This window comes from Salarias fasciatus (genome assembly GCF_902148845.1).
Source record: "Salarias fasciatus chromosome 7 unlocalized genomic scaffold, fSalaFa1.1 super_scaffold_4, whole genome shotgun sequence".
Taxonomy (NCBI): Eukaryota; Metazoa; Chordata; class Actinopteri; order Blenniiformes; family Blenniidae; genus Salarias; species Salarias fasciatus.
The window spans coordinates 22,804,071-22,825,650 of record NW_021941229.1 but is presented as its reverse complement, the minus strand read 5'-3'; the positions used below and the strand labels follow the sequence as shown (position 1 = coordinate 22,825,650).

At 43.4% G+C, this 21,580-nt stretch overlaps 1 protein-coding gene across 1 annotated transcript in view; it reads right to left on the bottom strand.

The window, feature by feature from the left end:
* Positions 1-4,214: 4,214 nt before the first annotated feature.
* LOC115383315 (carboxyl-terminal PDZ ligand of neuronal nitric oxide synthase protein) overlaps positions 4,215-21,580 on the bottom strand; it is a 48,979-nt gene continuing 31,613 nt past the window's right edge. The window contains exons 8-11 of the mRNA XM_030085486.1: positions 20,775-20,936; positions 18,540-18,732; positions 17,133-17,463; positions 4,215-5,729 (exon numbers count right to left, since the gene is read on the bottom strand). Of these exons, the coding sequence (XP_029941346.1) occupies positions 5,225-5,729; positions 17,133-17,463; positions 18,540-18,732; positions 20,775-20,936 (1,191 nt within the window). The 3' untranslated portion in view covers positions 4,215-5,224. The remainder of the gene's footprint in view (positions 5,730-17,132; positions 17,464-18,539; positions 18,733-20,774; positions 20,937-21,580) is intronic.

Sequence of the window (21,580 nt, the reverse complement as noted above, 5' to 3'; positions counted from 1 at the left end):
GTTTGGATTAAATGTTAGAGTATCCATTGATAATCCTTCAGGAGTGTAGCATAATTGCACTACCGTGAGGGCGCAGCGTTTCTGTCTGTCTCTGTTCTGAGCTGAAAAGGAATCTTGACAGCTCCAGGTATCTTTGACCAATCAGAAGAGCCCATGAGGCTCTAACCATGATTGGTCGAGGGGCATTTGTTGCACGTTCTTGTGGGAGGGGCTTAACTTGCGTAAGGGCGTGATGTCAGAGAATACAGGACAGGATTGGCTGTGCTGGGTTTCAAATCGTCATCTTAGATGGGTCAAATCGCCATCTTGCTTAGGTAAACCTAAGCAAGATGGCGGAGATGCAGAACCCTGCCGACAGCACCTTTAATTTGCACAGATGTGCAGAATCCTTGTATGTAGAAACCAACTGTTTATAACTTCACAGAGAATTACTGCAGGTATTTTAATATTTGTTGTTCAAAGGAGCAGATTAACATCCTGCATTGAGACGCACTCTCACCTCGTAATGAGTAGGTTACATTTTCTCACTGGAAAAATAGATTCGGAGGAATAAAGCGCCATTACAAAAGAGTCAAACTTTAATACAAAACATGTTTCCAAAGCAGGTGTTTTGGTTGACTCCACACGTTTAGAGAAGTGTGTCCAAAGTGTTGAATGTGTTCCGTGTTTGGCTGAAAGAGAACAGGTCAAAGGTGACACACCGGCTGTGACGCCCTCCGTCTGCAGGTGGACTGACAGTGAGAGCTTTTTAATCATTGTTACACACACACACACACACACACACACACACACACACACACACACACACACGCACAGACTCATGAGTGACAATGATTCACGCTGCCAGAGACCAGAGAGTTTCAAACCTGGGACCTTTTTTTCACTTCCTCTTCCTCCCTTCCTCTCATGAAGAGAAACCACAACGCCTCTGAGCTGCCAGAGATAATATTATGCTGCAATTTCAAATTCCTTACTTTCTGTGAAAAACCATCAATTATCATATTTCCTGAAAGCCCCGCTGGGAAATTCAACAAAATAAATGTTTGCATTGTTGTGGCGATTGTACGTTTTTGGCAATCCTCATGTCTAATTCCTGATAATGTGATTCACTGCTCTCATACTATCCTGTAAATACAGTCAATATATGTACATTGGTGTCATTGCAGGTATAGAAAAAACCCACACATGCACAGGAAGAACATGTAAACCCCACAGAAAACGGGTCTCGAACCATGTGTCCTCTGGCTGTGAGGCAGGAGCGCTCTATAAGGAGCGGCCGGGGCATTTCTGGGCGGGCTGTAAAGGCAGTATTAGTTGACCTCCGCTTGACCTGAGAGCAAGGCGTTTCAGTAGAAGGGAAATGGAATTGAACCTGAGGGTTACCGAAGCTCCGGCTCAGAGGAGCGTCCAACGCCCCTCAAACAGCACGGCGGCTCCGAACAGCACTTCACGCCTGCCGAACACGAGTGTGCTTCAGGCTAATGAGAAAAGGAACGGCAAACAGAGAACACACCAGCTGTGTGTGTGTGTGTGTGTGTGTGTGTGTGTGTGATTTTTCAGACTCTCAGCCAGTCGGCAGGCCTTGAATTAAATCAAAGTTTACTTCTAACTGCATGTAGTTCTCCTCCAGTAAAGGAAAAAAAAAAGCACGCCAACAAACGCTTGAAAGCTCAATTAAGATGTGAGATTTCCTCCTGACGCTGGTGGAAGGACTGCGGCGGCTCCAGAGCACTTCGGTTAGGACTGGGATCGAATCCCGCTGCTGCTTCCTCTCGCTCTCTGCTCCATCTGGCCGCCTGACGCCTCTGTTTACATACCTGACGTGTCTGCCTTCCCAGAAAACCCGTAACACGGCTCAGCGCGACTCTCCGAGCAGAGATAACTCAAACTGTTTGGACAAGACGTACACAAGCGCACAAATAATCCACAAATAGTGAACGCTATTTACTGTTTGGCTGGAATTTCTTGACATTTACGTTCTCAGACCAAAGTATGAATTCATCTCTGACTTTCTCCTGCACACTCGGACATGCAGTTTTCTCTCGCTCCTGTTGGCTTCCTCTCGTCTCTCTTCCATCTTTTAAGCGCTCCTAAACGCTCCCGCCCACCGAGGAACCATCAGCCTCCTGGATTTAATGAACACATCAGTGGAGGAGCTCCTCTCTCATTATGAGTTTGTGCAACACAATACGGATGCGCTGCTCATCGAGACATGCGTGGGTTTCATCATGATGCTTCTTTTTTTTTTTATTTATTTTTCTCTTCCAACGTGTGAAATGAAGGCGTTTTAGTCAGTTACTGTAATGATTCACATACAGTACAGTGCGGCCCTCAGCTTCGGCAGGGGAGCTGCTCCTGCTGCCTTTGATGCACTCTCATTTTGATTCATACATTAAAATCAAAGTACAAGGAAATTAAAGGTTTTCATTCTTGGTGTTTCAAGACTTCTGTGACTTTTTAAAGTCAGTGAAGGCTAAAAATATCTGTAAATTCGATGCGGTTCCTGCTGGATTTGCCTGGATTAGTTTACTAATTGTAAAAATTATACAAGTTTTTGAGAGTAATTTAAAGCACAGCGTTTTAAATGAAAACATATTCATCCCTGAGTCCTCAAAGGATGTACCGAGAGTCCAGATGCTGCAGGAAGAAACCAAAGATGGAGCCTTTCCTAACGAGATGTTAAGAAAGGATGACATGAAGATTAAGACTACTGAGGCATTCGAAGATCAAATCCTCGCACTACTGCCCTCATTAAAGCAGACAGTCTTTATGTCAGTTCTGAGCGGCGTTATGAGATGATTTAGATGAATAAAAAGTGAGAAGAATCAGCTGGTTAGTCCGGATTCCGCCTGGCAGCTGTTAAAAGCAGCAGGTAAGTTGGTGGCTGTGATCTTCCCACGCGGAGCTTTGATCACCGGCGGCTCCCCACCGACTCGCCGCAGACCCGGCGGCTCTAACGAGCAGGTGAAGGAGGTGAAGGGACGCCGCACGGCCAGGGTTAACCGGAGGGACTCCAGCTGCAATCTGCCCCGATTGATCGCGGATCAGGTGCAGTCTGGCATCGAACCTCCTGGAAGGGAAGAGCCGGGGGACGACCGGACCATCATCGATCGCCCGCCTGGGGAATTCCTCGTTAGAGGAGCGCAGAAAAAGACAGAAATAACACACAACTCGGGTTCTGGTGTTTGGGTTCCCTTCAGGATTGCTTCACCCGCCGAGGCCCTGAAGGCATTAAACCCGTCAGTCACGCTCGCCGCCTCACCAAGACGAGCGTAAGGAGCAAACTCACCTCAGAGAAGACAGAAAGCAGCAGAAAATTAAAGACAAAGACTGCAGGCGAGCCTCCAAAGTGTTCCGCATGAGGGAGAGAGTTTGAGAGACATGAATATTTAATGGCGAACGGGATGTAAGGAGACGTGACGAGCGCGGAGAGAAAGGGCAGAAGACAGGAAGATGAGGAAAATACCTCCGGTTTGGACACTCTGTCGGTCAGAGATTACATTTTTGTGCCTCTACAATATTTTAGGGTTAGATTTATATTTTCTACATGGAGACAGAGCTCGAGCGTTTTCACAAAATTGCGTTTTCCTCCAGTTTCTCGAAAACGTCGTCGCGTAAACAAGGCCTGAGATTCGACCACATCTGTACACAAGAGGGGGGAAAAAAAAACCACATTTAAGAACGACACATTTTCAACTAGTCGGCTTTATTGATTGGATTCATTCATGTGTTTTATTGCTGTCAAGCTCCCTGCACCGTGCGACGTTGGGAAAAAAAGCCTCATTTCCGGGTGTAAATCATTTATTTACACCTGCTGCACCTTCACGCCGCCACCACACCATCAGCTTCTGTTACCTCTCAGCCATTTTTATTTGAACTTCTACCCGTCGCAGACAAATCCTGAGCACTGCATAACCTCTAACAAGGTGGAGAAATGTCCACGTTTAATCTGCTAACAGCTACTGCTCTGTTTCCTTCCACAGTAAAATAACATCCCTCCGCAGAAAGGTATCGCCTCTCTAAAGAAAGAAAAAAAACCCATCAAATATGCAGTAAATAATTCTATTTTAGGTCAAGTGTCTCCTGAACAACACGTTTTAATCTCAATGACTTTCTTTAAATGGTTCAATAATGGAAAGTATTGATTTACAAGCAAACCAACATTTGACACCAACATTTGACAGTTTTTCTATTATCCAACTTCAAATTCAATAGTTTTGTGTAAATAACATAGAATTTATTATTTATTTGCCTTTGAAATTGCTTGGAGAAAAAAAACAGGATGGCTATCTTTTTTTTTTTTTGATCAAATGATTGATTGATGCACCTCTTTGCAGCTTTAATAAGTTGTTCCCATTCATTGATTTCAGTCCCTCACACATAAAGGAGTATTGGATTTAAATTGTTCCAACACTTTGCTCTTAATGCAGCGTCACACCTTTCAGCAAAAGAGGTTTGTTCAAGATTCCTACAAAGAAAAAGCCTTTGGTTGAAGGGAAAACCTGCTGTCATGGTGCATAGCATACATGAAAATACCCAACTCTGCCAAATTAAAGAACCTCCACGTTGACTTTTTCAGCTTGTTTTAACTTGCCGAGCAATCAGGATAAAAAAAATCAGTCAATTAAAAGATTTCCCTGCTGCTTAATCCTGACACCAGTCAGACGATGCGAAAGCTCTTAGAAGAAAGACGAAACGTTCCAAAACCCACCGAAGGCCGAACACGCGGCCGCAGGAACCCAAAACAACAACTACATCGGTTAACTTCTATCTTTTTTTCCCCGCACTTTCTTGTTCTTTTCTCTGCGCTCATCTTCTGGTGAGGTGCCTCACAGAAAACTCCGGCTTTTCCCAGCGTCGCATCAAACCACCCTGTGAAACCTGCAGGAGACGGATTCCTCCCTCTCGCACAAAAAAAAAAACGTTTCTCTTTAGATGTCGACTACTAGCAAAAATAAAAGGTGTCCCCTCGATGGCTTTTCCACGTCTACAGTAAATTATGTGTCACCTCGACAGTGCAAAAAACTGCTACATGTAATCTGCTCAACATTCTAGTCACTAAGAAGGAAATTAGATCCTTAAATCCATTACAAAAATACTAAATCTGAGTTCAGTAACGTGTTACGTCTGGCGAGTGTCATGAGTGAGCGGAGCGAGCATGGGGGGCGGGACAGGAAGCACGGGGTTAGAATCTGATGGGGGGCGGGGGGGGGAGGGGCTCAGTCTAGCTCCGCTGGGGGGCCGCCGGGTCCTCCTGGCCGCTCTCCAGCAGCTCGTCCTCGGAGAAGCTGATGTGGAGGCAGGTCTCGTTCATGGAGGAGGAGAAGGGCGGCGGCGGGCGGCAGGGGTCGGAGGGCTCCGGAGGGGACGACCCGGAGGAGGACGCCCCGCCCCGCTCCTCCTCGTCCTCCTCCTCGTCCTCCTCCGTGGCGAACACGCCGCGGTCGGCGAAGAGGTCGTCGTCGTCGCGCAGCGGCGACAGCAGCGACTTGGTCTCGGAGCGCACGCCCGAGTCCTCGCTGGCCGAGCACGAGCTGCTCTCGGCGGAGGACAGCGAGCCGGGGGTCACGTCCGGGAAGGACAGGCTGCTGCTGCGGCTGGGGGCCGCGTCCGCCTCCACGGGACGGGCCGCCGCCGTGACCTCTGACCCCGGGGAGAATGTCCTGCTGGCCCTCTTGCGGTTGGAGGCGGGCGGAGGAGGGTCCAGTTTGGGGATTATCTGTTTACACCTGCGAATGAGAGCATGAAGGAAGAGCTGATTCGAGGAGTTTGATCGGCTGACATGAGGATGAGCCGTTTGCATGTTTTTAACCTTTAACTGAACATTTGATGATCTTTCAAACAATGAGTGAGGAACACCAGAAAAACACGAACAAACTGTAAAACTCTGAAATAGGTGCTGCTTGTGGAGGCTTTAGAATTTCTCCATAAAAGATAAAACTTCACTCAGATACTGACACAAACACTGATGTTTTTCACCTTTTGCAGTGATTATATTTTATAAATCTGATTCAAGGAGACAGAAACCAGCTCGGTTTTAGATGTTTTTGGTACATTAGATAAAATGTTATTCAGGATCAAAATAACCTGTGATAAATACAAACACTTATGCAGATGATGTGATTGTCCATGTTCTTAATTTTCATCATCAGTGCTTCAATAGTGGAGACATTTTTAGATGTTATTCGTTTTCTCGTTGTCATTCACTTAATTTTTTTTGAAACACTAAATCTGTTTAATTTTAATGAACTCATCACATTTATCTTTCAAATTTAAAATTCTGAGACTCAGAAACATTTACTGCAGTTTAGTCTTTCACAATGTCGTGTTTATCATGAATTTTTATCACGTGAAGCGCTAATGCAGTTTTAGGTTTTCTTTGATTTTGTAGCTTTCTCCATCTGAGGTGTGTTTTTATATCCAACCACCATTTTAGTCTGTAGTTTCGCCACCAGTTATGAAATAACAGACTATCAATCAATTGAAAAAACTATTATTGCTAAGATTTTTTGGTGAATCATCACTAATGATCACACTTCCCTTTCTGATTTAATATTCCATCATTCTGAATTTGCATTGTATGAATGCAAAGAGTAAATGGAAAAGTAATTTAATTTACGTCCTGAATTATCTATGACAACCGCATGAAAACAAGTGTTAAGAATATCGTGCTATGGATTGTGATCACCTTCACTGTTCCCAAGTCTTGGATTAATACTGACCCTTCAAATGGTCTTCAAAAAGTCAATTTACCCCTTGAAGTATTCAAGTGAGTGCTTTACAAAGTGCTGGGCATCATCTCCCCACCAAGTACCAGACCAAAAATAAGCCTGAAGCCAATTTTACTCTCCATCAGCCACATTATCTCCCATTAACCTGCTGCGACGTCGGCTGTCACCAAACAGGACGGCCGCGCCGCCTTTCCCTGGGCGCCCGTTGTTCCGCCTTTCTGGGAACTTATCAGCCTCCCGCAGCTCCTCCGGGGAGAAAGCAGAGGTGCAGCCAGAGAAAGGGAGTCAAAGAGAGGGGAAAAGAAAGAGCTGCAGGCTCGTCCTCGTCAAACACGCCAGAAATAGCTCCGCCGCTGCCTCTGATTTCACCACAGTGGAGCCATGACACACACACACACAAATACACACACACGATTACAGTCATTCTGTCTGAAAATGAGCCCTGACACACGCCCGATAACAAGCCCCGCTTCCTCCCCGGCTCTCCCCGTGCACATTGTTCCGGTGGGCTGCTAACTCGGTTCCTCGGTGATATCCGGTCGCGGTCCAAGCCGATCGCGGTAATGAACTTATGCCACCTAATGAGGCATTTACTGTCTCCGCTCCCGGATCCCGGCCCCTGGCTCCCGGCCCGACCACGACCACGACCACGAGCTGGACGGCCAGAGGAGCGGCGGACTCGGAGTGGCGGGGGAAACATCTCCAAAGATAATTGCCCACCATTTCCAACGCTGGTAAATGGAGCACTGAAGACACACACACACCAACACACACACCGACACACACACAGCTCAGAGGGCTAAAAAGTCACTCTGAACTCCAGCGACTCTGCAAAGGGTATCATTAGTTTTTATGTCTCATTGTAGCCGTGTGGCTTCGGGGTTTGCTGCGTGATTGGTCAACCGGGTTCACACTTTGCTCTAAAAAAAGAAAAAGTAAAAAAAAAAAACCGCCTCAACGACCACGGATCGGATCGGCATGAACGCCTGTTCAGAAGTTCATGGCACCGAAATACCGAAGCCATCAACTCTGATCCCTCAGACTGTTCCTCCAGAAACACTCTGAATTACATTTGTTTTCTTTTTTTTTTTAACTTTTGTGTTTTAAACCGCTGAAAAGTGGTTTCAACGGGAAAAGACGATCATAATGATGCTAAAGGTCAAACGGCTGTGTGTGAAACGAACCAACACTGGTTTCACATTTGTGGCTTTGAATAAGGGAAAGATATTTATATCTCTGCAAGGATCCACTGTGAAAAAAAAATAAATCATTGGTGCTTTATTTTACAAATCTGACTCATTTCCAAGGAAACTGCAAACGAAAAAAGGCTAAATGCAATTCCTAAAATAGCTAAAACAATGCTGAAAATAGTATAAAAAGATAAAAATAGTTAATGATTGTATTCCTCTATGAAGATATATATTCATATGCAGTTATGAATAGATTAATTCTTTAATGCAGTGTTCAACTCACTGGATGTTAAAATCCCATCGTTCCCTCGCTACAGCGACGACCTTTCCCACTGCTCTGAAATCTCCTGCAGCTCATTACAGGCGAGTAAAACACTGGAAATACCGTGTTCACGTCTTTCATGACATCTGAGGAGCAAGTGTAAAAACTCACAGCTGACAGAAAGTTAAGTTACAGAGACTGTAGAGGGAGTGGTTAAAAATGATGAGGTCTTCTAGGGTAAAAAAAAAATTTAAAAAAATCCCAAGCATCCATGATCTGATCAAAATTCCCACTTAAGTATTTACTCAGGAAACAGGGAAAAAAAATTAACCTTAGACATCGACTATTGGAAATGAAGTGCATATTCAATCTGGAGAAATGTGGAAATGGAGAATTCAACACTGATGAGCCATTCTAAAAACAAGAAAACTCAATAATAAGTCCGATTGCATTTGATTTCACAATTTTTGTCTCAAAGTCTCAGAATTGGCTGAATTTCACACTGGATGCCTTCACAAACATTAAAAGTCCTGTTATCTCATCCTGATGCCCACATGCCACCAACGATCTGCAAGAAGCGTATTTCTTTTTATTCAGCGACTATACAAAGTAATCTCCCCCTTTTTTGGATGTAAGCTATGTGAGTATCTGAAAAGTCCAAAGTTGTGAAACACATCAGATAAGCGCTCGTCTTTTAGTGAAGTCTGTTTCTCAATTGGACATCAGCTGCAGTTCACAGACACTGGGTTGGACACCTTCCAATGGGAAACTAGCTTCAAGAAATGGGTTGGATAAAGAAAAAAACTATTTTTAAAAAGTTTTCAAGAAAAATATTCATCTATATACAATTTCTAATCATTTCAATGAAATTCTAAGCTCTAATACTGAACATTTTTATGAAGATACTGGAATTTGACCATCCTGTTTATGAGAGATGAAGAGTTGCTGCACCTTGTTAGTAAGAGTTTACTGTCTGTTTTAATGCTGCTGGTTTTTACAGTGTGGTTAGAGAAAAGAATGAATGAATAATCCTCGTTTTGGAGGTAAACATGTCTCAGCTGACGAATTCTGAAAGTATAAGCCAAAGCCATTTAATAAATCTAAGTAAAAAGTGTCTCCATTCATTAGTGGGTGTCCAGTTTCATTAATTCAAAAGAGAAAAACAGAGGCTTATTTTCAGTCCCACACTTGCCTCATTATGGATTTAAATTCTGCTCAGTTGTTGCCAGCCACATATTTACATCAGTTTGTTTCTTTTTTTTAAAACGCTGCTCGCCTTCCAGTTATACATGCAGTGGAACAGCGTGAGGTCTCTGATGCCGTATACCGGAGGCCGGGCTAATCACATCCTCCATCTGGAGAATGGCGAGAAAACATGCACGTGACCAAAACACGCATCCAAACACTGAAAAGCAGCACAAACTGTGGGCGTGAGACGGGGACGTAAAGCGGTGCCTCCTCTGACAGATGAAAAAAAAGAACACATTTTGACACGAGAAAAGCCGAAACAATGCAGCCGAGTGTGGCAGACGGAGCCGGAGCGGCCGTGCAGAACGCAGCGGCGTCTCGCCGATGCCTTCCATGCTAAATGCGCACGCACCGTTTGCGTGTAAACGGAGTCATTAGCAGAGCAGTCGCCGGCGAGGCCTCTCGTACGAGCACATCCACCTCATGCTGGTGCCACAGACATGCTGCCGGTCCTGAGTAATACTCACATAGAGGGAGGAGGAGGAGGAGGAGGAGGAGGAGGAGGAGGAGGAGGAGGAGGGGGCAGAGAACGATGGAATGCATGGAGGGTGAAGGCAAAAAACGGGGGGAAAAAGGGGGAAAGCCGCTTTGTTTGAAGCTGAACGTTTGATTGCAAAATGAGGGATGTTAGAGCAGGAAGAGGATGAGCAGCTGCGGGTCGTCACACCTGTACCAAAGAGAGGCAACAGTTAGACGACAGAGGGTCTGGCAGCCCTGCAGAGGGAGTCCAGGGACTTAAAATACAGGTTTCAGCTCATTAAAGCCGATATGTAGCGGAGTTCAAACGCCCGCTGCCCTCAGTGGGCGCCTCTGCTGCAGCGCTCTTATTAATTAGCTGAAGCTGCTGGCCTCACAAGTCATTTTTTTTCTTAATTTTGAATTTCTAACACTTGAATTCCTCAACGTAACACAAGCGAAGTGGCGGAAGGGTCTGAAGACCGAAATAACCACAAACACATTGGAGTTAGAACTTGAAAATCAGAGCTGTAGAAAATTAACTAGTATTAGATTTTAGCTTGATTTTAGACCGAATGTCTGTTTTCAACTGAGTAAATTTCTCCTGGCTGTACGATTTTTCCCTAAAAGCCACCTTTAGAGCCGTATTGATCTGCTAATTGACTCAAACGAGGATGAGCTGAAAGCTTCATGCAAAACACGCCCGGAAATGAGGTTGATAGCAGTTTTAAAAAAGCATGTTAGTTGCCTGAACAGAACATTTCTGTGTTTTAGTGTCAGTTCGTGCAGCATCAGCAGCATTCAAAAGGCCACATGTGATCATATGTTATAATTAATAATGATTTTGCAATTAGCTAGTTTTTTATGCAGTTCCCAAAACAACCAGGACTCAAAATCACAGAAATACTGAATATGCCAAAGAATGTATTTTAAATTAAGAACCCCGAAAAACTGTTTCACAAATAGTAATTATCTGCTCAGATGATTTAAGCTGAGAACTTTTAATGTGGTCCAAGTTGTCCGGACTGTCTGCCACGCTCGCTAAAATAAAAAATATTAGAATAAAATGAGAATAAAAGTAAGAGGCGCTGAGTCGAGGGGCTGTCGAGGGGGAGAGAGAAAACACAATGGGACATTAATATGGAGAAGAGTCATTTAAATGTTGACAAAGCCAAATCAATGACTCATTACACCGAACAAAACACACTTGAGAATGTTTCTCTAGCGAATCTTAACTAAAGCGGATCCACACACAGAAATGAAACAGGCTGAATGGTGCAATTATGGTTTATGGGTCTGACTTTTACAGCACGTTTTCACTGCTTCGCTTGGGTTGAGAATTGAGACGATGAAGTTTAATTATTTTTGTGTTGTAAGATTAGATCGGTTCACGGTTTGTGAATTAATAGTGATGAAATTAATTTGAGCGTCATTTAGGATTGGCAGTGTTGGACCAGGAATTGAACCAACAACCTCACAGGTGAAAGAAAGCCCGCTGAACCAACTACAAAGCACCAAATAAACCTGCCTCCGACACAGTAACACTGCGGTCCTTTTTCTTCTCCACTTGATTTTAGAATAACTCGAAGTTTTTAATGGCTGTTTTGACTTCTTGCCATTTAAAATTGCAATACTGTGAGGAGTTTTCTATTTTCCTTTTTTTCTTTTTTTTTTTTTTTGCAAACTGCAGTATTTTGTTCTGCTTTAAAAGAAAGCACCTGCCGAGGGGAGAGAAAGAGATGAATCCAAGTTCGTTCTGCAGAAAATCGTTAGTCGCTTAAAAGTTGGTGAATGTGGGAAACGGAGACGTGCGCAAGTCTGAAATCGTGTATTTTCAGGCCGAATGAATGTCGCACACAAATCAACGGAGGCTGAAACGAGAAAGGTGTTTTTCAGAGGTTGAAACGAACCCCCCGCCCCCCCGCAGTGAATGCGCTCCATATGACTCATAAGCACAGCGTGTCCATTGTTTATTTCACCAGCCAATAAACGGGAACAAAGCAGGCAATCAGGAGGATGGCGGGAGCGCCGCTTATTTCCACCAGCGGCAGCGGGAGCTCCGCGGATCAACAGGTGGAGAGAGAAAAGATCTCTATCGGACTCAAAACAAGTGCCGCGTGTAAGAGCTTTTATCTGTAAGCCTTTAAGAAAGACAGACGGGCCGGCAGGCGCACAAAGAGGCCGAAAAGAGAGGAAGCAGTGGGAGGTTTAAAGGGACACCGTCTGATATTCGCGCCGTTCCTCCGCTGCACAGCGGGGGGCGGTGTTGAGTCGCTCCACTGAGTTTTGGTTTACTGGCTCAGTGGTAAAGATGAGGTGCGGTGGGTAAATATTGGAAACCTGAAAAGTCGCCGAGCGTTTCAGCCGTCGCTGGTTCCTCGTCCCTTGTGGGTCGCTGGCAACTGCATTAGAAATCACAACTCATGTCTCTTTGTCTTTCTAATTTTCCTGACGTCGCACGCAGCTCGACAGAAGTTCGAAACGGCACATCGATCGAGCTGCAAACTGTCAAGAAAGACATGATTTGTCTGCACGAAAAAGAAAAGAAAAAAAAGAAGAAGCAAGTATCCGCGTGTGAATCTGGACGACTGTACCGGCTTTGGAAACACCATCCATTACACTCCCATCACATCCCTGCAATTAAATTACTGGTCGATGCGATCTGCCGGTTTAGCCCTGACACACACACACACAAACACACACACACACACACACACACACACTGATGTTAATCATTGAGCGGTACAACAGAGGGAGGAATAAAATGAATGGCGGAGAAGGGGAAGATGGTGAGGAAATGTGATTATGCAACATGCAGATAGGAGGATAGGAAGAGCTGGAAGTGAGTCTCGTCTTCACCGCAGCAGCGGAAAACACGACTCACATGTGAGTAACACACACAGTTGACGGGAGCTGGACGCCACGTTGGCCCTGTGTGGGCTTCCAGCAGATCGACCCGCGGTCACTGAAACGCCTCAGAAGGATCGTATGGATTCGCCGTTCGGTTCAGTCCAACTCGACTGAGACCGTCGACTCAGTCACTTCAAGGCTGTTACCACAAAAGTGTATTTTCGGCCTCTGCAACATCCTGTTTTCATCCCACTCGGTGTGTTTTCTGTTTGTTGTGTAAAGCGTGACTCACGCCACGGTCGGCTGGAGTCTCCACTACGATCCCGGGACGCCACATGTTGAGATCCTGAAGTGACTCAAGCAGTCGGCGAAACACGACTGATGAGCGACTTACTAATTCATTTCAAACGTATTAACTTGCACAGAGTGGAAGCCTTTGGCAGGAATTGTGTGAATGGGAAGAGGATGGATGAGCTACGTGCAGTATATAGTTAAAAAACTGCCCGCTGACGAAACACCTATCGCCTGCCTGCTGCTGTACTGAAGCGTCCAAATTCAATTTGCCGTTAGCAGCAGGAGCAGGAGGGCGATTGCTAAATCCCACTCCGCCAGCCCCGTGGCGCTCCCGTAAAACGACGGGGGCCGGGCGGCTCCGCTCGGCCAGGTGGGGGAGAGGCGGACGGCAGCGGAGCATCGGTCGGGCCACTCAGGCTGTAAACATTGATCCGCCGGGGAAATCCAGAAGACAAAAGCAAATGGAAGCAATAAAATGTGCAGCGGGGGGGTGGGGGGGTGGGGCAACAGCATGCACCGAAGGTAATGCAAAGCAGTTTGGCAGGGAGAGACAGAATAACACAAATGAGATGAAGTTTCCATCCCTCTGCTGAATTTCCTTCCACTATGTTTTCCTCTGCAGCAGCAGAGAGATTAAAAGACCTGCCAAGCTCACATAAGCTGCACCAAACTATTCTCAGGGAGAGGAAGCCGGAGATGTTTCTTTCTATCAAACTTTTCATCTGAAGCTGCTTGAAGGCGATACACTTTCATGAATGCTATGGTTTTTTTTTTTTTTTTTTTTTTTTTTTTTTTTTTACATGGCCTCAGTCAGCGCAGGAGGCAGAAACAAGGTGGAGGAAGACGTAGAAACGGGAGGAAAAAGTCCCCCTTGGTGTTATATGTGTGCAATACTTCATCTTCTTTAAGCTCCTGAGAGAGAAAATAGAAAGTGTGGTGGGACATGGGAGAACTGGAAAAGGAGCAACTGGTTACATAACTTCAAATAAAAGGAAAAAAAAAGAAAAGGAGAAGGAGGTTTAAACCTGGCACACAACACACTCCCAGATGAATCCAGCATTCAGATGGAAATGTACAGTAACAGGAAGCCTCTCTCTGGAAGAGATTTGAGGTTTTCTTTTGTCCTCCCTCTCGCTCTGCGAGCTCATGTCAGAAAAAAAGAAGAAGAAGAAGAAAAGATATTGTGACGTCTGCAGCAGCAGGGTAGAGTTTCAGGTGGTGGAGGGCCGGGAGTCTGCGCTGCTGGAAACCACAGGATGTGAGGCTGGCTAGGCTGCACACACACACACACACACACACACACACACACACACACACACACACACACACACACACACACACACACATGCATAAACAGGACTTCCACACCAAACACCGTCCTGTCTGCTCTGAGATCAGCTGTAACGTTCTCTCCATGGAGACGGCGAACGGCAGCCGAAGGAGGGCGAGAAGAAGACAAAAGACTTGAACGTTTATACAACGAAAGACTCCTAAAGCCTTCACATTCTGGTTTCTTCCCAACTGAACTGATGACTGTCTCGTATTAAATGATTAAATATTTGTCTCATACATTAGCAGGCGTGGCTTGTGAGGGGTTTCTTTGATTTATAATATGACATTTCTATTAAAACTGCATTTTCCTCATTGCTTAATCATGTTAGTGCAGCTGATTGATGGACTTGGCTTAATAATACAATAAACTCTACATATAAGCAAGGGGAATAGAGATCTGTTATTTTTTTTTCCAAGCACACACCCAAGATTTTTTTCATATAACTCATTTTTGTTTCTTAAAAAACGCATTAAATAGCAGGATGATGGGATTAAAAAGACATCACAGAGTGATTACATGCAGCGGATCCTTGTTTGCACTCAGAGAGTGTATGTCACTGAGATAACTGCCAGAGAATTCACAGTGCAGCACTTCTGGAGGTGAATATGTGCAAAGCAGCCAGAAAGAAAGAAAGAAAGCCTAAAACATCCCTGAGAAGCACAACACTTCCATCCTGAATTATTCCCAAGAAAAAAGACTCAATCCTCTGTTTTTACACTCTCGACATGGCTTATCTTAACAAGTTCTTTCACGAAATAGAAACACTCAGTGACTTTCTCTTGAACCTCGCTCTCTTCTCTCTCAGCCTTAAACCTGATCCCCTCTTTGTTTGTCTAACTCAATTCTTTTTTTTTTCCTCCCTTCCCTGTGTTCTGTAATCCCCTGATTACAGTCACACTTTCATTAGCTGGAGGAGGTTTTCTGCTGAGTTGAGCTTTTCTGCACTAATAACACTAAAAGCTACATGATGTGGGCGCGACTGTGCGGCCTCGGCTAACCGGAGACACACTGGAGTGTGTGAGATGCGAGCGTGTTGCGGAATGAATTCATCACTCGGATGATTAAGTTTACCGTATGCGGTTTACATATGGAGCTGGGACACCAGCAAGAGGCACAAACTCGAGAAATCGTATCAATGCAATTCCAATAGCTAACAGAAGCCCGACAGGGGGGTGTAATGACCTGCATGTGAGCAGAAAGCTCCATTTCTCTACTTTCCAGGAAGCAGGAGACGTTGAGAGAATCACACGAGCCAAATATATGAGGGTTGAATTATAACCAATACAATACTGGCCAGTAATGCGATCATTCTGATTCTTTTAAACGCAATAATGCAAATAATAATACCAGCATAATACCCAAAATCTTACTACAGTAATTTGTAGAGATTGTTGCACAGCATGTATTCTCAATGAATGAAAACAATGACTGCGCTATCGTCAGAGAATTTCTCAACGTTTTGGGCACTATTCATCATATTATTGGCGCAAACACTTAAAGGTGCTGTCGGCAGGATTCCGCATCTCCGCCATCTTGCTTAGGGTTACCTAAGCAAGATGGCGATTTGATCAATCGAAGATGGCGATTTGAAACCCAGTACAGCCAATCCTGTCCTGTTTTCTCTGACATCACGCCCTTACGCAAGTTAAGCCCCTCCCACAAGAACGTGCGACGAACGCCCCTCGACCAATCACGGTTAGAGCCTCATGGGCTCTTCTGATTGGTCAAAGATACCTGGAGCTGTCGAGATTCCTTTTCAGCTCAGAACAGAGACAGATGGAAATGCTGCGCCCTCGCGATAGTGCAATTATGCTACACTCCTAAAGGATTATCAATGGATACTCTAACATTTAATCCAAAGAAAACACAGGAAAATTAGCACTGACTAGCAAAATCCTGCCTACAGCACCTTTAATTATGCCATTAGCAAGCTATTGCATTTAAAATTGTCAAAACCAATGTGTTTGGCCTTTTTTGTACATTACTGGTAGCTGTAATGACAAAGTGACTTTCTCCATCAAACTGAGCGTTGATACAGGGCAGAGAAAGATGGAAAATCATGGTTTTGAGTCATGTTTTTCAATTGGAAAAACTGTAGAATGTCATATTTTAATGAGACATTTATATTTTTGAAGCTTTCAATTTGAAAAGATTACATTCGTCAAGGAGAATCATCATTTATTTGTTAATTAACTTTGATCACTGGTGGATTTTTGCTGCTGCTGTCAGCTGCTCTTTATGCTCTGCATTAAACTCACTGATTCATCTTTACATTTTTAACCAATCCACATCTAGAAAGAAAAAACTCGACCTTTAAAAAGCAACAGCAGCACACAGTTGTGCGACCCAGCGGGGGTCAATCTATGGTCCAGCCCAACGCCCGGCTAAATTTATGAATAAATGTTTATTCCACAAATAGAGCTTGTTTGGAGCCAAAACAAAGGTCATACAGTTCTATATAAACTCCACATGTTAAATTCATTATATTTCATGGTTACAATTGAGGTAATATAATAAATTTTTAGCTGTTTTAGCTTTTTTTTTTTTTTTTTTTAGTTCTTTTGGCAGTTTTTCTGTTTTTTTTTTTAACCAATAATTCTCACTGATAAGCTTTTTATTTCTTTTGCTTTTTACACTTTTCAAGTCATTTATTCGGTGAATTTCAGGAATTTCATTTCAGGTATTTGAGCCTATTCTAGAATTTGCCTTCTTTTTGTCTTCCACATCATTCTCCACCCGTGCGCTGAAAGTGAGGACGGCTCTCTTACTTGTCCTCCATGCTGGCCGAGCGTCTGGACGCGAAGGGGACGATCTGGCCGCAGGAGCCCTCCGCGGCCTCCGTGCCGCCGTTGGCCCTGATGAAGGGGTCCAGCTCGCCGGCCGCGGCGGCGCGGCTGCCGCCGTTCTCCAGGTTGAGCAGGTTGAGGTAGGACTCGGCGGCGCAGTCGGCCTGCGAGGCGGAGGCGGCGGAGGTCTGGAGCGGCCAGGCGGGCGTGGAGGTGATGAGCTGGTCCAGAGTCTGGCTGTAGTGGTTCTTCAGGTTGAGGGAGAGCGCCTTCGCTGAGGGAGAAACGGAGCTGGAGGGAGACTGAGGGCCGGCTGGAGGTCAGAAGAAAACACAGAAGACAGAAGAACAGTCTAAAAATGTTCCTCATCAGTTACAATCTCTGCTTTAACAGGAAAAAACTGAAAATATTGATGCAGAAACACTAACATTAATGTAAAACAGGAGACGATAATATCAGAAAATGACGTGTTGCTGCCACCTACTGCACAACAGAGGTACGACTTAAATACTAGACGGTGCCCCTTTAAAGGTTTCAAGCAGCTACACTCTACTTTTGTTGAAGGTCATTTGCTTTCTTTAACTGATACTGAAACTCCTTTCAAATGTTGGAATAAATTCATGTCATTTTTTTTTTTATTTATTTTGAGCAAATAAATAAAATGTATAATACAAAAGACTTGCACAGAATTAAATCAGTACAAAAACTTTCAATAGAAAAAAGAAAGCAAGCCATGGGAAGAAGAAAACTCATTTAATCAAACCCCAAAGTCCTCGTCAGTCACTTAACAAGGTGTTTTTTTTTCAATTATACTTCCTGTTGTCATTTAACTCAAATCCAGAAAAAAAACAACAACACCTAAAAGGTAATGGGCCAAACGCAAGTCAACACTGTATGACAGAATATAAATGGAACATGATCATCAGGGGCCATTCTCTTCATCCTGTTATCAGACCAAATACTTATATATCAGCTTAAATTGGTGGATATGTTGGCATTGTTTTTGTTGGATATCCAGAATGCTCCGAAATTCCACAAAAACTTTAACGAGTGATTCTCATCTTGGGTCATTTGGCTCGTTTCGGAAATTCCCGTACCCTTTCAAATTATGAGTTCTCACCTGAATTGTGTAGAATTTCTGTATATTATCTGACTTTAATTTATTACATACATTGAATATAGTTATTGTTGTATGATATTTTACAAGATACTATGGAAAAAAGAAGAAAAAAGAAGCTGCTTCCTCTTGATGCTACAATCAAAATATCATTCAAAACCTCATTCATGTTATGAAGAGAGCTTTACGCTGAGACTCTTCGGTCTGAAGGGAACCTGGCAGGTGTCTGAGGGGTCCTACCGTTACTGTCAGGCACCTCTTCGGTCACTCACCGTGTCCATTAGCGAGAGAGCCCTGCTGCTGCTGCCCGGCCGGGGCCTGGGCCTCCAGCTCCTTCAGCTGCTGCACCAGCAGCGCCAGGTGCTGCAGCAGGTCCCGGTTCTGCAGCAGCAGCTGGTGGACCCGGGCCTGCGCCTCCATGCGAGCCGCCGTCTCCGCAGCCATCTGATCCTTCAGCAGCTGCACCTGGAGGGGAAGCGAGGGCTGCGTTTACTGAAGGACAGCGTTTCTGCTCTGAAACACGGCCGTGGGAGGGGAGTCTGGCTTAATACAGCAAAATAATAATCGTTTAATGTGTAAATAAGTTTAATTATGGATCACATTATGAGTGAAAACAATAAACATTCATCAATAACTGATTGATTGATAGGCATGGCGTCATTGTAAATAAGCTTAATATTTATAAAAACTTCATTCTTTCCGGTTGTTTTTCACAAGTCTGCCCTCTTGGTCCTTTCATCATTGTGCCACTGCTGCCCCCTAGTGGGAGATTTCATAAAAGACATATAAAGATAAAAAAAAACAAAAAAACAAAACTCATAGGGACACTCTTAATTATTCTTCCAGCTATTTTGTTCTCAATGTGTTTATGGCTTCAAGCAGAGTGAGAGTTTATTACGAGCTTTGTGCACGTAGAAGAGGAATAAATATCAACATTGTGACAAGACTTCAGCAAAAACTGCATAAATCTGTGCAAGTGAGGTCTTTATAGAAGCCCTGACACCATAATCCATGCACGTAAGAAGGAAAAGTCGTCATTTATCTCACTAAAAAGGCTAATTAAAGACCAAAGTTTTGTTACATGAGTCAGGCTCCAGCTGTCAGGTTCAGTGGAGTTTATTTAACGTTCATGTTTATGAATTTAACTCACATTTAATTCGTTATATCAAACACAACTAACACAAATGTTTGTTCTCACGTCATGTTTAAGTGTCACTTTGAAACCATTTTAAATTTAAGTTTGAGAATGAAGAGAAAACAGCTACCAACATCGTAAAAACTTTTAATGTGAAATTATATTAACTGAAATCTGTAAAAGATTAAGTTCACATGTAAATTTTGTGAAATACCCGTGTGTCTCAAATATCCAAATACTATAATTATAATAATATAATTTCAATAATAATGGACATTCCCATGTATTTTAGATTTATCACACTGAAACTAAACAATTTCAGTGTTGTGTTTCATACTTTACGATTTACAATCATGAAGTTATAATTTGATTTCATTTGTATTTATCATATCCCATAGGATCAGTTGTGTATCCGTTTTTTTTTTTTGTTTGTTTTTTTAATACAGGAGGCTATAACTACATATTAGGGCTGTCAAAAGATTTTTTTTTTAATCACAATTACCATAATTGCATTATTTCCACAGTTAATCATGCTTGATCACGCTTGGAATTACATTTTTTGAAATTCTGTTGTTTTGCATTTCAAGGCAGTTCTCAGACCATGACGTAAAGCATTCATTGGTCCAAACAATCAGTTATAAAGTTGAATATAAAGTAGCGGCAATTGTTGAAGTTTCAGCGTTGCAACTCTTTGAAGCGACTGATTTCTTCCTAGTGCGTCTTGATTGGGAATCAAACACAGACAAAGAATTTCCTTTCTGACCTTATTGGGTTTTCTTTTAAAATAAAGTGCCATGTAGGCCAACTTAATACAAGGTCAATGTTAACTAAAGTTTTCAAACAAAAAAAAAAGCTCAAATATTATCCTAAATAAAGGCTTTCGTGAAAAGTTGAATTCAACTCTGAAATTGTGAACTTCAGGCTTGAAAATCTGATAATCTGTAACAGTGAGAGTAAATATGTATTACAAAATCAGAGAAATACATATTTGCGTGACAAAATGGAAGAAATGCTTTAACACTTTACGATTCATAACGAGCGGATGTTTGAGGAAACCTGTGATCTACAGACAATGCTGTGTGAAGACTTTATAAATAAATTAAGCCATAAAAATACATTTATTACGATGATTATGACTATTAATATTATTTTTATAAAACAATATGAAATACACAGCAAATATCAGATAAATGATGAACTAAAGGGGCTCCAGCACTGAGCCTTGTGGCACACCATGATTAATTGTGCCTGGGAGACATCAGTTTAACAAATGTGTCCAACATACGCAAGAAAAGAACTATTTTGAATTTTGATGATTGACTCTGTGTGAACGCGTACACGCGTACTTGTGTTTGCGTGTGTGTGCGCTCACCTGAGCCACGGCCACCTGTGTGTGCTGCTGCTGCTGCTGCAGCTGCTGCTGGAGGAGCTGCAGGTAGTGCTGCGACGCCAGCGGAGTGAGCGATGGCGAGCAGGGGCTGCTGGGAGTCACGCCGTGGGACGTCACCGTGAAGACGGACCTCCGATCGAAGTCCTGACAGAAGACAAGACACAGAACAAACAATTTCATGTATGGAAATGATTTACAATCTTTTGCATGTCTTATTTTCTGTGTCACGTTGATATCATACATGAATATATATGTGCATGAATATGTTATCACTACTCATGATATAAATTTTACATTATACACTGCATGTGTTATCCACCTCACACACACTTTCCCTCCTGTCTTGTGGCTGCTGAGGAGACCTGGCATGTATGTTCTCAAGAGAAAAAATCCTGAACCATTTGTTGAATCTATAAAATTCACAAACTACAACAAAAGTGTAGGAAAGTCAAATAATATTTAAGTGTTTTACAAATTGCCAAGATGAGCTTCTCATCCAAAAGCAAAGTAATATTATAGAGCTGCCAGATATTGAGAGTAGAAGCTATATCAAAGCAGTCTTTGTACATATTTGACAATTGTACGTCCAATACAGCTTATTTCAGTCCTATTATTACATTATTGGCTCCGGTCCCGACTTTTTCCAGGGATTTTTTTTTTTTTTTCAAACGCTGCTTCAATTATGTAAAAACGTATTTGGCTTTGGGACGTTATGCACTTTGCAGAGATGGAGAAAATAAGATGTGTGATAAAACGCTGGGCTGCCAGATTTTATGGAACTCATGGTC